A 17435-nucleotide genomic window follows, 5' to 3' on the forward strand; every position below is an offset into this window, starting at 1 on the left:
GTCTGCCACCTTGCTTGACTGCAGTGTTCTTATAACTTTATTATTATTTTTTTAAAACTCTTAACTTCTGTGTATTGGCTCATAGGTGGAAGAGTGGTAAGGGTGGGCAATGGGGGTCATGTGATTTGTCCAGGGTCACACAGCTGGGAAGTGTCTGAGGCCAGCTTTGAACCTAGGACCTCCCATCTCTAGGCCTGATTCTCAATCCACTGAGCTACCCAGCTGCCCCCTTTTAACTTTATTAATATACTTGGGGAATTTGTTTCTAGATCAGCTTTGAGAACAAAAATCCAAAATTATTGGAAAAAATTCAGGTTGCTGAAATCATTTTTGGATATGCCAACATTTCTTTCTTTCTTTTTTAATTAAAAACTTTCATTTAATTAATTTAGAATATTTTCCCATGGTTGCATGATTCAGGTTCTTTCCCTCCCCTCCACATCCCACACCCCACCCACCCACCCCTAGCCAACATACAGTTCCACTGGGTTTTACATATATCATTGATCAAGACCTATTTCCATATTATTGATAATTTATGCCAGCATTTCTAATCAAATGTTATTTAACACTTTGAACACTTCTGTTATTTACAAACATAACCCTTTTACATAATGGTACTTGTGTTAAAAAATCACTATGATTCTCTGTGACCTTTAAGAAATATCTAAATATATTCATTACCATTTCCCAGGGGCTTGTACAACTTCAAAAGAAAATAAGAAAGGTTTTCAACTGTTGTGGAAATATGCAAGAACTGCAGTGTTCAGAGAAACGTTGCAGGGCACATTAGACAGAATTGTTTTGTGAAGAAATTTTCCTTGTGCTTGATTTTAGTTTCATAAGTGCTGTGTTGACCTAGCCTTGACCTCTTGCCTTTTTATATCAATCTCATATGATAACAGTTTATCAAGAATTTATGATGTATACCTTTATTTTTTTTTAAATCCTTGTCATTAGTCTTAAAATCAATACTAAATATTGGAGCCAAGGCTGAAGAGTGGTAAGGGGTAGGCAGTTGGGGTTAAGTAACTTGCCCTGGGTCACACAGCTATGAAGTATCCAGCTAAATGCCCCTACCTCTTGTCTTTTTCATGGACACATGTAGCTTAAATCTCATTCTTTCATAAACCGCTCTATTAGTAACATAATAGCACCCTCTTTTGTCTCAGACATTTTTTGATGAGCCACATTAAGGATATTGTCAAATAATACTAGAAAAATATTTTTGTTGGTCTTATTTTCAGAAGTCATTTCAGTGACTACTTTGTTAATGAACAAGCTTACAAACTAATGAATTTTTTTATACAGGTAGTTTACAGATCATGCCATACTTTGAAATCATCACCTTCAGTGCTGTATTAAGACTTATGCATTTGATAGAATTTTATGTCAGTGCCCTTTATTGTCAGATTTATTTTTTGCACCTAAATACCTATAGGATATCATTTTGCCTTTCTGATTCATTTGATACAGGAATAGAAACAATTTGGTGTAGCAGATATAATACTAGGTTTGGAGTAAGGAAAACCTGATTCCAAATTCTGCCTCTTGACTAGGTTAGAGAGATGACTGGATATATCACTTAATTTTGTTGTGTTTTAGCTAGTACCTTTGGACTTTTAACTAGAGCCTTATTTACTGTCAGTAGGTTGCTGTCAGCTTTGATTGGAGGAAGTTCCCACACCTAGAATTCTCCACCAAATATGATGCCCTTTCATTCTTTTTATCTGTAAACTTTCAAAAATTAGTAAAGGTCAAAACAACTTTGTGATTGTGGTTATCTTTGATGCTGTTGTCTAATCAGTATTTTTTTAGAGGAGGAAGGAACAGATTTGAAAGGGTTTTTTGCTTTCTTACAAGAATGTAAAGATTGATATGACCAGCCAGTTGGCAAGATACGCCACCCAAAATACTTATATTTTCCAACCCTTTTGAAAAAATAACTCTTAATTTTACAGTGGAAGACAGAATCCTCAGTTAGGCAAAATCCATTGTGAATTAACCCTGGAGAACTCTAATATAATTAGGGTGCTTACTCAGTTTATAGCCAGATAGTCCCTGATGTTCCAGCAGGAACAGGACAAGCAAACTTGCAGACTTGTCCAGAGCCTAGACCTAGGGTAAAGATTTTTGCTGTGATATCTCTGCATGGGCATCTCCAGCACATCTTTTGCTAAAAAGGGTGCAAGCTGCTTAACCTGGTGAAAGAACAGAGAGAGTAGACAGACTGAAAACCTGTTGCTTCCTGACTAGAGTTTAACTCTTGTGGGTTAGGGAACTCGGTCATTTCCACCCTGTAGGAATTGTTAGAACTTTTCTTTACTTGGCAAGAAATATTAATAATTTATAAATCACTTAAAGGAAAGAACAAAAAAGGAAATCAGTAAGCTAACAAGCATTTTATAAAAAGAATTTAATTTGTTCCAGACACTCTCCTAATTTACTGGAAGTACAGATACAAGCACAAAGAAAGATATAAAAATCTTCCCTCACAGAGCTTACCTTCTAATGAGGAAGGATAACATATAAAAGGAAGCTCAAAAAGTGCCAGCACTAGGTTGCTGTGGCAGGTAAGTCTGATAGATAGGTAATTAAGACTCAACTGTGGCCAGTCTTTCCTGCCCAGAAAAACCTCAAGGCCAGGACATAGACCCAAGAATTTGCTCCTTCATTACTTGGGCATGTGTGTGTATGTGTACACACACACGCATACGCACGCGTAATTTTTTTAATGGGACAGTATACTGAACTACCTTATAGTTAGTTAGCTGTCAGTTCATCTTACTTCATTATTTGCTCTTAGTGAATTTATTTAGTAGGTTGAATCACACAGCTCTGTTAAAAGTACTTTCACACAGTGTTTGTTAATCATGGAAATTGCTGTTTTGCAAATGTATTCCTTTTTCTTAGCAGTTTGTATCACTGTTGTAACACTAAATTAAATTTCCTATTTACGGTTCTCCCCCCCCCCCCCCCCCCTTTCTTCTAAATTTAGCCCTGGATGGTTGGTCTGCCACCTTTTTAGACCTGATCCAAAGAATTGGTTACATTTAACAAAAGTATGACAAAACATCTTTTCATGTGGTTATGTAACAGAAGTAATTAAACAAAACCAGTTAACACATTCACCTCATCTGACAGTATATGTGTTCAGAATTGAGTCTTCAATCTCTCTACAGAGAGGAAAGTTGTATTTATCTATGTTTGTTACCTTGGGACCAATATCAGTCATTATAATTAATCAATTTGGCTGCTTTAGTGTTTGTTTCTTCACATGATTTTAGTCACTGTTTATATTCTCCTTGTTCTATATGCTTTGTTCTGTATCACTTAATAAGTTTCCCCATTTCCCCCTGAATTCGTGTTGTTCTTAATACATATGTTTATTTGGATAAATTTATTCGACCATTTCTTCAGTTGTTAGGAAGATACTTTGTTTTTAGTATTTTCTTGTTTTAAAAAGTGCATCCAGGGAGCAGTTGGGTAGCTCAGTGGATTGAGTCAGACCCAGAGACTGGAGGTCCTGGGTTCAAATATGACCTCAGGCACTTCCTAGCTGTGTGACCCTGGGCAAGTCCCTTGACCCCCATTGCCTAGCCCTTACCATTCTTCTGCCTTAGAACCAATACACAGTTTTTTTTAAAAAAATGCATCAATGATGGGATCTGTTTTTAAGAACTTCCTGCATTTTTTGCCCTGTAGTGGAGACCATGGGGTCAAATGATATAAACAGCTTTAACAGCTTCTCATGTAATTCCAAATATTTTCCAAAGTGGTTGGATAATTCATAACTTAGTTAACAGTATATTAGCATGGTGGTAAAGAATTGGAAACTCAGGAATTGCCCAGGTATTGGGCAATGACTAAACAAGTTTCTGTATATAAATATTGTAAAAAACTACTGTGCTATAAGAAACAATGAAAGAGGTAGTTTCAGAGAAATTTGGTAAGACTTTGGTAAGACTTCTGTGTACTGATACAGAGTGAAATAAACAAAACCAAGAAAACAGTTTATACTAGAACAATAACATTATAAAAGCAAACAACTCTGAAAGACATAGGAACTTCCGATCAGTATAATAATTGGCCACAACTCTAGAGGACTAATGATACTCCCCACCTACTTATAGAAAGGTGAAGTCTCAAGTGTAGAATGAGACTTTTTTTTTCTTTTCTTTTTTAATGGTCAGTGCAGAAAGCCTTGATGACCTGCATGTTTGCAACAGGGGTTTTGTTTTTCTTTTTCAATTGAAGATTTGCGGTGGAAGGATGAAAAGGTTGATTTTTTTCTGATTGAAAAAAATAATAAAACAAAACATGCCTTCTCTTAGGCTTCTGGAACACTGACAGTTTTTTGTCTTTATTATTCTGATAGTCTCCCCCACATTTTGGCGCCTTCTTTCCTAGCTTTCACAGAAATTTGTGGACAAATTCTTAAAATCATTCTGGCTAGAAATGTTTTAATTTACTTCCATCAAGTTCTGGATATTAAAAAAGTTATTTACCTTTCTGATTATCCTGCCTCTGTTACTTGAAGTTAAAGGAGATTAATTGGAATAAAAACTTGTTTAGATAAAAATGACTAAGATATTGCTCCATTATTAAAAAGTATTCTTTGCATTAACTGGTCTACACATATTCTGTCCTAAATCTCAACCAAATTCTTTTTATGTAAAAAATGTTGTGATGGTTTTCAGAAATACTTGTTTTGCCTCATTTGTATAGGACAGTGTTCAGTAGAGAAAAATTCCCCAACTAATTCAGCCAAATTGTGCCTTAAAAGTTTTGTTAAAGATTGTAAATGCTATATGCCAGATACAGGTTAAAGGGAATTTGGACCAATTTTTATAATAAAGGTTAAACCTATTTCTAAACATTTGATTTATGTATAAGCCAAGGTAGGGCCTAGTGTTGCAAATCAGTTGATATTTTAGAGGTCTTAACTTTCGCAGACTAGATAGTAGAGGTTTCTTGAATGAGGAAAAACTTTTTAACACATTCCATTTTCTCTTGACCTTTGATTCTGCTCCTTTTCAAAGGTTTCTGTTCTCCAGTTCTTGGCCACCTTTCCTGGTCATTATACTAGGTAGGATCTTATACATTTGCTTCAGGTCCTTCAGCCAGCTAAAATGAAGCATTCACTGCTACATTTTGCTCCTGTTCTCAGTCCTTCAGCTAGACATAAAAACCACTGCCCTACCATTTATTGATAAGCGCAAGACACCTAGAGGGGGAGCCATCTTTCTTTTACTATCTCATAGAAATTATCCTTCACACTGGAATTTTTCCTGGAAATTTTATTTGCCTTGATTGCAATGTTAGGAATTTGTAGGCCACAGTTTGCTAAACTGCAGCAGACAAGAAGTATTAATGAATATTGTTTTCCTTCAGGGTTGTTTATATTAATCTGAAATCTCTGAACCTTCACTGTGGTTCCTGCAACTTAATTACTTTAGTATTTCACAATGTCTTCTTGGTATAAAGAATACATTTTTGTTATATATTATAAAAAGTATCCTTTATACTGGAAAGGCACATGCCTTATCCTCCCCCCAAAGTCCCTTGTCCTGCCTTGCTTACCATTACTAGCTATGAATATTCAGCGCCAGGCATGTACAGCTGCTACTTAAAAAATACTTGGTGGGTGACTGAATGCTTACTAGTAGCCAGGCTTGCAAAGAAAAAACTTAGGTCAAAAAAAAAAATCTTAAAGCAACTTGTTCTCTGTGTTTTTATTTTTCTCTTCACAAAACCATCTCAAGGGCAGGTGAGATGATTTTGGATTCATTGTAGCTAACCATGTATATGAAAGGGAACATCAGAACTTTTATTCTAGCTTCTGCTGAACCATAGCTTTTACGATGGAGTAATAATATATGGAAAGAGCCAGAATTTGAACCTGTGTGTTAAGTTCAAATCCATTACTCTTTCTACTATGCTCTACTATATTTATCTTACTTTTATTATTGGATTTGTTACTAATCATTCTGCAGGACTATACTCCCTTCCCTAATGCATATTTCCCTATTCAAGTAGGTAGCATCAGCTAACATCCCACACTAGAACAATAATGGTAGAAAATACACTGCTAATAAGAAATGGCATATGAAACAAATTAAGAGTAGGTATAGAAGATGCTAATTGAGGAACACAAAATAATAATGCTTTCTCTCAAGGATAATAATTATAGGCTATGTGCTTTGATTTTTACCTTAATTTCAACAACAACAAGCTCTTAACAAGTTACTATAGAGTGATCAGTATGTATAGGAATGATACCTCAAAAATGCAAATATGTTTTGAAAACACAGTTCTTCTTTTGTGAAGGGTTAGAGAAATGGATATTGGAGTTCTTTGTTGTCTGTGAATCTCAAGTAAGTTACCAGGTAATAGACTTCCTATCTGAAATGACTTTCCCCATCAGATTTCAGGCATCATTTTGTGTTGTGCCTCTTTAATGTACCTTATAACTTATTATTTCCCTTACTAGACTATTATCCCTCTGAAAGTAGTTTAGTATATTTTCTAAATGTTTTATTTCTTGCAGTGCCTAGTATTTTGCATGCAATATGCGCTTAATACATATTCGTTGACTAATTGAATTACACCCTTCCTTGACCTAATAATGGATGACTCTTTTTCTCTTTGACCAGGAGCTTACTATCACAAGAAGACAGAATTTTCCATTGTTGGACAGTGCTAGTTAAAAAACAATTGCCATTAACATGGAACTAATGTGAAAGCTATCTTTGTTAAATTGAATTTAATTGAAATAACCTTGGTTTTCTCCTCTGAGACAACACAGGGCACATGTATGACAGTCTTTCAAATAGCTAAAGACTGCCAACTGATGTCTTACCTAAGATTCCCATTGTTTAGCTGTCCCTTACATGACTTATTTTCTCGATCAGTTAACGCTGATTTCTCATTGTCAGCATGAATTCTAGCTTGTTAATATCCTATTTTTTAAATATGGTAACTAGAGTTAAATATCCTATTATAGAAGTCTGGGTAGCATAGAGTACAATTAGAGTCTTTTTCCTACTTTCTGGGGTATATCACTTTTTGTTAATTTCCCCCCCATTTTTTGTGACATAATTATCGGCTTATTAAACTTGCCAGTGCTTCCTTCTCTTAATTTTTTTAATTTGTATTTTTTAATTTGGTGTTACCAATGGAACCCACCCCCAGGTTTAATTCCTATTCCGGTCATTGTATTGCTGAGAACATCTAAGTTATTCATAGTTGATCATCGTACAATATTGTTATTATTGTGTACAATGATTTCCTGGTTCTGCTCACTTCATTTTGTGTCAGTTCACATAAGTCTTCTCAGGTTTTTGGAGAACATTCTGTAGCAATTTCTTATAGTACGATAGTATTCCATTGTAGTTATGTATTATAACTTGTTCAGCCATTCCCCAGTTGATGGGTATCTCCTTGATTTCCATTTTTTTTCCACCACAAAAGAGCTACTATGAATATTTTTATACACATTTTTTATCTTTGATCTTTTTGGGGTACAGACCCAGTAATAGTATTGCTAGATCAAAGGATATGTACATTTTTATAGTTCTTTGGGCATAGTTCCTAATTACTCTCCAGAACAATTAGATTAGTTCATAACTCCACCAACAGTGTATTAATTAATATCCTGGTTTTTCTGCTTCCCTTCCAACATTTGTTAGTTTCCTTTTCTGTTATGTTAGCAAATCTGATAGATGTAATAGAGGTAGTACCTCAGAGTTGTTTTAATTGGCATTTTTCTAATCAATAGTTATTAGAATTTTTCTTAAATATGGCTATGGATATCTTCGTTATCTTCTGAAAACTACCTGTTTATGTCACTTATCATTTGGAGAATGGTTTCTCTTTCCATATATGAGAGAAATTAGGCTGTTAGAGAAATGTTTAACATTTTTTTCCCTTCAGTTTCCTGCTTTCCTTCTAATCTTGGCTGCATTGATTTTGTTTCTCTTCTACCAAAAAAAAAAAAAGCAAAACCTTTTAATTTGATGTAATCAAAATTATCCATTTTATAGCCTATATTCCTCTCTAGCTCTTGTTTGGCTATAAACTTTTTCCTTATCTATAAATCTGACAGATAACATATTCCATGCTCCTTTATTTGCTTATGATATCACCCTTTATGTCTAAAATTTAACTTTTTCTCAGGATACTGTGTGAGATGTTGGTCTGTTACCTAGTTTCTGCCAAACTGCTTCTGGTTTTCCCACAATTTTTGTCAGATAGTGATTTCTTTGTTCCAAAATCTTGGATCTCTGGGTTTGTCAAACACTAGATTACTGTGGACATTTACTGTTGTATTTTATGCCTCTAATGTAATACACTGTTGCACCACTCTATTTCTTAGCCAGTATCAGATTGTTTTAATCATTACTACTTTGTAGTAATTTGTAATCTAGTACTGCTAAATCAACTTCCATCACATTTTTTTCATTGATTCCCTTGCTATTCTTGAACTTTTTTTCCAGATAAATTTTAACCATTTTTTTAGCTATCTAAAATTTTTTTCATAATCTGATTGATATTGGCACTTAAGTAAATTAATTTGGGTATAATTATAGATATATATAGATATAGATATATGCTTATTAGGGACAAATGACTTAATATCTTTCATAATAATTAAATTTCATTTAAACAAGGGCCTTGTTTCATAATCAGACACTGATAATACTTTTCTCAAATCTTGGGTAAGTCACAGCTTCTCAGCTTTAGTTTCTTTATCTGTAAAATGAAAGGATTAGCCTAATTGGCCTTTGAGTTCCTTTCTAGTTCTAGATATTTGCTTTTGGACACATACTACTTTGTTAGTGTAACTAATAGAAAATATTTCCATTTCCATGACATGCTGGTAAAGGAGATAATTTGGAGTAGGCAGTCATTCTTTTCTGACATGCCTATTAGTTCACCATTCTTTATATTGATTATTCTTGACTATATCCTTTTTATTTAAACAATACCTTGTTTATAAAACATGAAAAGTAATTCTTATTAGGAATTATTTTCTTATTTGTGTATTATTCTGCTTATTTTTCTACCCTCTATTTCTTTTTTTTACCTAACCAGAAGGTATTATGAAAAGCAAATAAAAAACAAAAAACGTCATTTCCTCTAAATGATGAAATATTTTACAGAAGAGGTGGAAAGTGTTGACTAAAGGGAATTTGGGGGTGGGGGTATTGAGGGAGTGGAACTTATCTTTGGACTTGACTGTTATTACTCCTGAACCTTAAGGGGTAGTAAAAAGAACATTGGATTTTGGCTTGAATTCTGAGTCTGTGTCTTGTGACCATGGGCACATTGTTTATCCTTACCATACTCTCTCCTGAGTCCAATTACCACTTGGACATATCAGATTAGATATTCTGTTAGCATCTCAACTCAGCAAATTGAACTGAAACTGAAACTGAACTCATCGTCTTCACCTCAAACCTTCCCCTCTTCCCAGCTCCCCAATTTTTTAACACTTACCTTCCATTTTAAAATGAATATTTTGTATTGGTGTCAAGGCAGAACAGAGGTAGGGGCTAAGCAGAGGTGGTTAAGTGACTTGCCCAGGATCACCCAGCTAAGAAGTGTTTGAGGCTAAATTATTCCCAGTTACTCTTTGAGGGAACCACCATCCTCCTAGTTACCCAGGCTTGCAACCTCAGTGTCAACCTCTTACTCATATACAATCTTTTGTCAAATTCTGTCATTTCTACCTTTGTGTCATCTATTGTTTTTAAGTTCTGTCTATTCACACAGCAAACACCTGAGGATTATTATAATAATTTTCTAATGTGTCTGTCTGTCTGTGTTGTGTGTCTCTCTCTCTCTTTCTCCCCTCCACCCCCCATTCCTCACTCTAATCCAGCACCTACTCAGTAACCATTGTGATTTTTCTAAAAAAGGTTTGTTATATGGAAAAATGTTTTACATGATTGCATATATAAAATCTGTAGCAGATTGTTTACCAACTCAGGGAGTAGAGAGGGCAGGGAGAGAGTGAGTGAGTGAGAGTCAGAAGAAAGAAGAACATTTTGAACTTAAAACTTCAGAAAAAGTGGATGTTTATGAAGTTATTTTTACATATAATGGGGGGGGAATTAAGTATGTTTAACCATATCATCTCCCCTTACTCATTGAACTGTACTTGACTCCCTCTTACTTTCAGGATCAAATATGAAATCGAATTAGTTTGGCTGAGCTACATTTCTGCCCTTTGTTACAAAGAATGGCTAGCTGGACAGGGGTAGAGAGGGCCTGTATTATATATTTTTAAGATGATGTATGGAAGAAATGTCAGTAAACTTCAAATGTCAATTAAAAAAAACACTGATTTCATGTAGTCCCCCTTGGAAGCTTTTCCCGAAAATTCATGCCTATAGTTATTCAGGTTTTAAGCAGGTTTCAATGGTCTTAAGCAGCAGTAACTGAGAGGTCCTCAAGGTGGTGATGTTTCCTCATGAAATAAATAATGTACCCAATAAAATGAGATACAATACTGCTCAAAAGTAATAAATAATGTAGTAGGTTAAAGCTGACAGTTGAGGCCTGCTGCTGAAATAATTTTTTTCATGCTGCTTAAAAGTCAAAAGATATTGATAAAGACATAGATATCTCTTCCACCCACCCACCCACCACCCAGCCCCTACACCTATTCCCGTACATTTATTTCTTTCTACCCCTCTAACCCTCTTCCTCATCCTTCTCCCTTCCTTTCTCTTATGTAAGTCCTCGGCTCAGAGAAAAGGAGACAACTTTAGTAGGATACATCAGGGATACATCAGTCAGACTTACTCTTCAGTGTGACAACTTTCCCCAACAATGCATGCATACTAGCCATTCTGTTGTTTAAACTCTTAGAGAATTTTTTAGGAGATTCAAAGCTTAAATGACTTTTCAATATTAATTATTTTTTTGTCAAAAGGCATTACTATTATGCTTCCTTGGAAGCATATTTTGTACGTTAGTGCATAGTTTGTGCATTTTTATATACATTTTGAACATATGTATCTGTATATATTAATGTATATTTCAGTACAAGCAAGGCAAAGTGACACGACGTTACTCTATCAATAAAATATAATATGCAAAAGTTTTAATATTTATACAAAATATATATGTAAATGAGATTAGCTGTAATTTTTAAAAACTTCTGATGAAACAGTTCATCATTTATGGGGGGGGGGCAATATCCTTGAAATAAACACCCAATTATTGACATAGTTATATCTTTGTATCTTATATCCATATGTGTATATCCTAGTACCAAGAAGTACCTGATGTCATTCTGGGAGTATGGTAATCCAATGGCAATAATGCAGCCGGTTTTGATTACCTGTGCAAAGGACCCATTTTATTTATTGCTTGTAAACTACATTTTCTTTTGCCTAAGAGAAACTAATTTATCTTAGTTATTCTATATTAGAATAGTCATAAACCATGAAAGGGTAATCATTCTTCCTCTCTAAAATGAACTGAATTTTAGAACTAGAAGGCACTTTAGAAATGATGTAATACTTATTATTTTATAGATGTGGAAACAGAGGCAAAGAGGTGAAGTGACTTGTTCAGCATTACACAACTAGTGAGTAACCTATAGCTAGAACTTGAACTAAGGGCCTTTTACTCTAAACTAAAGCTTTTAATCACATCCTGTCTTCCTTCTTTTTTGTCCACTTTAAGGGAAGAGTGTCAGGTTTCAAATTCCTATTCACATACCAATATTTTGAACATATACTCAGTCTTGTTTTCTTAGCTATTCCATTTAAGGTATTTTCGTTTTCCATTGCAGCACCTTCAGATACCCAAAGGAAATTAAGTGCTTATTTGGCATGAATTTTACTTTATAATAATCATTGTTTCTGGGCCTGAGTCCTCTTATTTTTTCTCTTCAGCATAATTTTTATTCTAAATTAAATAAGACAGCATAAACAAATGCAATAAGGAACAAATTCATAGTAAATTTATATTATGGTGGGAAATTTTGCTGCAAATAATGCAAAGCACAAAATGATGGTATATAAGGTAGGTGGGCGCAATTAAAAAGTTGTATTAGTTCTAGTTCAGGAAAAGATTTTAGTAAACAGGAGGACTAAAGAAGATTTCCTAGAGAAGGGAGCATTTGAGTTGAGCTTTAATGGATTAGAATTTAGTAGGCTCTAGTGAGAGAAGATGGGATTATAGGCATATGGCATATCATAAACAAAGTCATAGAAATGGGTGAGCATATAGAGATTAATCTGGATTCATTAGATGGTCCAGTTTTCATGTAACAAAGAATATCAGAGGTGCTTAGGAAGAACATATAATAATACTGAAAAGGTAAAAAATAGCATTAAGATGTGGAGAGCTTGGAAGGCTAACAAATTTGAATTTTCCTTAGTAGGAAGCCATTGAAGAATACTAAATAGCTGACAGTTTTTACAGAAAAATGAGTCTTAACAGGAGTTGTGAGTGGTTATGGCAAAGAAAGTGGAAGCAGATAGATCTCCAAGGCTATCACTTGCAAGTCTTGCTAATGAATTCATATGAGGTTGTGGCATGTGAAATATACCAAATAGAGTACAGTATTATGATACATTTAAAAGAGAGGTATAGAATATTTTTGTAGAGGGTGGGTACGGAGCCAGATTGTGAAGTGCTTTAAATGACATGCGTAAGTGTGTGTGTTTTGTTGCAGAGGTAATAGGGAGCCACTGGAACTTCTTGAGCAGGTGAATGCTTAACCTATGCTTCAGGAATATCAGTTTGGCAGCTGTATGCAATGTGGATTTGTAAAAAAAATGAGACTGATCAGCAAGTTAGGAGACTTCTATAGAATAGTAGAGTTGAGAGATGAAAGAGCCCAAATGGATTAGTGACTGGGTGAGAATAGAGAAGGAAATGTGGAAAATGTAGAGGAGATAGAATTAAAAAGATCTAGCAACTGGCTAGATATTTTGGAGGATGTGAAGAATTGAAGATACATCTCAGACTGTGATCTTGCATGACTTGAAGGATGGTGGTGAGATTGACAAAAATAGGGAATTTTGGAAGAGAGGTAGGTTTAGGATAGAAGGAATGAATCCTTTTTTGAATTTGGCAAGTTTGAGATATCTAGAGAATATTCTTTTTAATATGCAAAAATAATTGGGTGTTTAAAAATTATTGCAAAATGGAGAAATAATATTCTCATCATCATTTTAGTTATCATATTAAATTACTGGTAAAACTTCCCTGAATAAGTTTATTGGATGATATGATTTCCTTTTTCAGAGAAAGTGTCTTAAGAATTAATAGCAATTACTTTTAGTTATATGGAATGTTCTATTGAATGAATTTCTTTATTTTAATTTATTTCATTTGGAAAGTGAGGGAAATCACTTTTTTCCCCAATAAGGAATTTCCTCAAAACTCTACTGAGAAGCTGTGGTTCATGTTGACAACCCAAAGAGAAAAGAAGGCAACTATTTGATACCTGCTAGGTGTGGGCTCCTGTATACTATATACAGATCCCACTCTGCTTCTGTACTACTCTTCAGTGTTGAAAGATTGAATTTCATACCCTATATAGATCCTCATTTTGACTGTTTTGACTCCACCTTTTAACCAACTTAATATATACTGATCCACTTGTTCTGAAAGTTTGGACACTTACTAGAAAGGTGGGAGTGGGGGATGGGTGGGGGTAGAATGGAAGTAAGTAAACATGCATATTACCAGGGGCATTTTTATAATCATGGCAGTTTTATATTTGATCATGTTTCTTGGCGATATATTAAGCAACCCTGGGTCCTCAGAGATTGTTTTAAAAAGACTTGACTAACCACTTTCTCTTGTCACACAAATACTAGTAAAATTAAAACACACATACACAATAATTTTTGTATATTTTTTCATTGAATAAATAAGTTTTTGAAAAGCATTTATTGAGTACTTACATTTTGCCAGGCACTGTGCTAAGTGCTGAAGATTTGACTACAAAAGTGAGACAGTTCCTATCTTAAAAGAGATCACATTCTAATGTGGGAGACAAAAAATGTATGTGTGTGTATGTATGTGTCTGTCTGTCTCTCTCACATGCTTACATACATACATACATACATACATACATACATACATACATAGTTGTGACCTAGGAAGGGAATTACAGTCTGAGAAGTTACAAATATGGTGAATGGAACAATCTGTCCAGTACAGTCCATTAGCAGACCTTTCCTGAGACAATGCTTGTACTTATTTGATTACCAATCTTGTTTTGGACCAAGAGGTAGAAATCATACTGAGAAAGGGGGAAGGATAAGTGAGTCAGGGGCAGCAAGGTGAAAAATGGCTGGGATAAAGATGAAAACATGATTTCAGGAAATTCAGAGTCAGTTAAATGGCTTGTTTATTCTTGCGCATGGACTCAGGTGATCATCTTTGTAGGATAGAACCAGGAGCAAGAGCAACAGGACAGAAAGTGGCTGTGGAAGGCTGAGGTTGTATGATTCTGAGTACTGTAGAGCTTAGTGATTTAGCTCCTAAGAGACATGGTCTCTCAGGGTTTGGTTGGAAGGATGGAGTGGCTGGAGAAACAGTTGGTCCCAGGAAGAAAAGAATGTACAATAATGTAAACATCAAACCCTATGCATTGAATTACAGGCAAGAATAACTTGCCCAATGTATCAGTCTAGTTCTTCACCACTCCCACCTAAAGCCTTAACTTCACTGGAGAATTTTCCTAATTTTCTGTTTTTAAATGAATCATAGCCAAAGTAGAATCAGAGAGAGAGAAAGATAAGCTTTTATACCTAATCCTTTGCCCTTCTCATGCCCTACTTTTTTTCCTCTGTACTTCTTCCTATTACTATCCCCTTTTGCCTCCTTTTCTTATTATTTTAATTCCTGTTGAGTATTTTTTCATAGAAATAGAGAAAAGGAAATATAGGAATAGGGTACTTTCAAGCATCCTCATTCAATAGAAAGAACATCCAAAATTAAGAAATATGTTAGCACTGTCTACTTATCATTTCTCAGGATACTTTCTTGGTCCTTCTGTCTATCCCTAAGACTTCTCAGTTCTACTTTCCTTTGGTTCCCTATATCAGTAATAATTCAAAAGTATATTAAGCTATTTTACCTACTAGTATTCTGGAATGGTCATAAGTGCAAGCTTTCATCTTGCAGAAATACTTAACAAGTACTCAGGACCTATGTTCAGGAAAGTTCAGAATAGTTAGATGTTTACCTATTATAGGAGACTATGACCACCACTTCTATATCATCTTGTATTGCTTTTATCAAAGTAGGTATCCATCAGTTGTGGGGAGCGGGGGGACAGTTCTGTTATTTCATTGGTTACAAAAAGAGTTAAGAAGTGAGGGGAAAAATATGCTCTCAATGGAAGTATCCCAAAGTTTCACTGAATTTTAAAGATGAAAAGGACCTTTATAAATAATCTCTTCCATCTCTCTCTCTCTCTCTCTCTCTCTCTCTCTCTCTCTCTCTCTCTCTCTCTCTCTCTCTCTCTCTCTCTCTGTTTCTGTCTCTCTCTCTCTCTCTCTCTTAATAAATGCAGAAAACGAGCTGCAAAGAAGTGAGTTATACCCAAGGTTACAGCTAGTGGCAGAGCCAGACCAGAATACATTTCTTCTTTCCTCTATTCTTTCTAATACTATACACTACCATCACTTTAAAAAATTTTTATTTTATGAGTGCCATAACTCTTGATCATAGCAACAAAGCAAAACAACTCTAGGCTTTTCTTAATAAATTATGGTTAATATGGCAAACACCAAATTAGCATTCAGTTTTTTAGAACTTTCATCAATTCATCTGCAAATATTAAAGAATGTAAATTAAGGAATGTATTAGAATTCAATACTTACTCAATATTTTAATACATAAAACAATATGCTTAAATCCTTTCCAGAAAATACTGCTTGCTTATTTTAGAACTCCCCCAAGGGAAAATACATGGGTTCAATTTTGTACCCATGGAACACAAAGGCATGTTGCCTCTTCATAGTTTAAGAAAATTAGCACCTGGTATCTCCCTTGGCAACATTATTTTTGGTTTTCATTTTTCTTTATTTTTTCCCTAGTATCGTCTAGACTGTCACAGCCATCTTCCCCCCAGTCAAGCTGTCCATCTCCCTCCATCTCAGCTGGTAAAGTCATCTCTCCATCCCAGAAGCACAGCAAGAAGGCACTGAAACAGGTAATCAGGCTAGTGTGTTTTCATCAGAAGTATAGATCCACATTCAATACCATGTGTCTGTTTTTCATTTTTCCTGGGAATTAATTAGATGGAAGCTTCATACTTACAAGTGTTGGGGAGCAGGGGCATATATTTGGGAAATTTCACACGATTTCCAAAAGCATTAAGATGAAAGCACATTCAAAGTAAGATGAAGAATTATATGTATGTAAGCAGATAAATAATATACCATCTCTGCAAAATCAATAACCATATGTGATCAAAGGTCCTTGGAATGCCCTTTGCCAAAGATAAAGCACAGTTGACTTTCTACTTGCCCCAGAGCTTCCTTTGATTCTTACAATTTAATTTGGTTTTTAAAACAACTAACAAAAAGCAAAAACCCAGTTTACATTTGTAAGGTAATTTATGAAAGCTTTGAAGATGGTTATGGTAATTTCCAATATTCGTACATATCAAAGCTCTTTTTTCTTAGTCTGTATCTATTTTTATTAATATGTCTTAGGCTGAATTATGAAATACAAATACTTCTTTTGAGGAGAAATATAAGAAGTTATTTTTTCAAAGTTTGAAATTGAATTTGTAATGTACATGCTAATCATGCAAGCATTTTTATATAGAATTCTTGTCTGATGTTTCGATCATTTCTTTTAGAATGGAAATCTGAATGGGAGTGTTGAAGTTTTCAGAAAATTTTTGCTATCTTACAGGTTTCTTTTAGTGATACATGAGAAAATTTTTATATTCAGCTTTTTTTTTTAATATTCAGCTTTTAATATATCTAATTTTAAGAATTTGCAGTATAGGTAATTTGCAGATTTAGAGTTTTTCAAGTCACAAGGAAAAGAAGTTGATTAGAATTTTTGTTTAATAGAACTTTGAAGCTATTCTGTCTCTATGCTAAGACTGTTTTTGGATGACCATAGCAAAATGCAGTAGGATTTGAAACATTTGATATACTTGCCATATCTGGTCTATATTGCTCTGTGAAGACTAAGGTTCTTGCTAGTCTTTGAACCTTAGAATATTTTTCAATCTTTTTAAAAAAGAAATGAGAAAAGCAGGCAGGGATAGGTAAGTGATAAGACTGGTAAAATTCAGATTTTTAAGTGCTTATTATGTGCAGTGCACTATCTACAAAGATAAAACAAAATCATCCATACAGAGCAACTTCTACTCTCCATGGTTCATTTCATTACCCTGCCTCACCTTTTTCTTATCCCAAAGTCTTCTTTTC

The 17435-nt window shown here is 34.5% G+C and overlaps 1 protein-coding gene across 3 annotated transcripts in view; it reads left to right on the plus strand.

Moving 5' to 3' along the window:
* ASXL2 (ASXL transcriptional regulator 2) overlaps positions 1-17435 on the plus strand; it is a 166723-nt gene that overhangs the window by 111474 nt on the left and 37814 nt on the right. For all 3 annotated transcript variants that reach the window (XM_044663756.1, XM_044663757.1, XM_044663754.1), the window contains exon 6: positions 16083-16198. In XM_044663756.1, the coding sequence (XP_044519691.1) occupies positions 16083-16198 (116 nt within the window). The remainder of the gene's footprint in view (positions 1-16082; positions 16199-17435) is intronic.

The sequence above is a fragment of the Gracilinanus agilis genome, chromosome 2 (assembly GCF_016433145.1).
Source record: "Gracilinanus agilis isolate LMUSP501 chromosome 2, AgileGrace, whole genome shotgun sequence".
NCBI lineage: Eukaryota > Metazoa > Chordata > Mammalia > Didelphimorphia > Didelphidae > Gracilinanus > Gracilinanus agilis.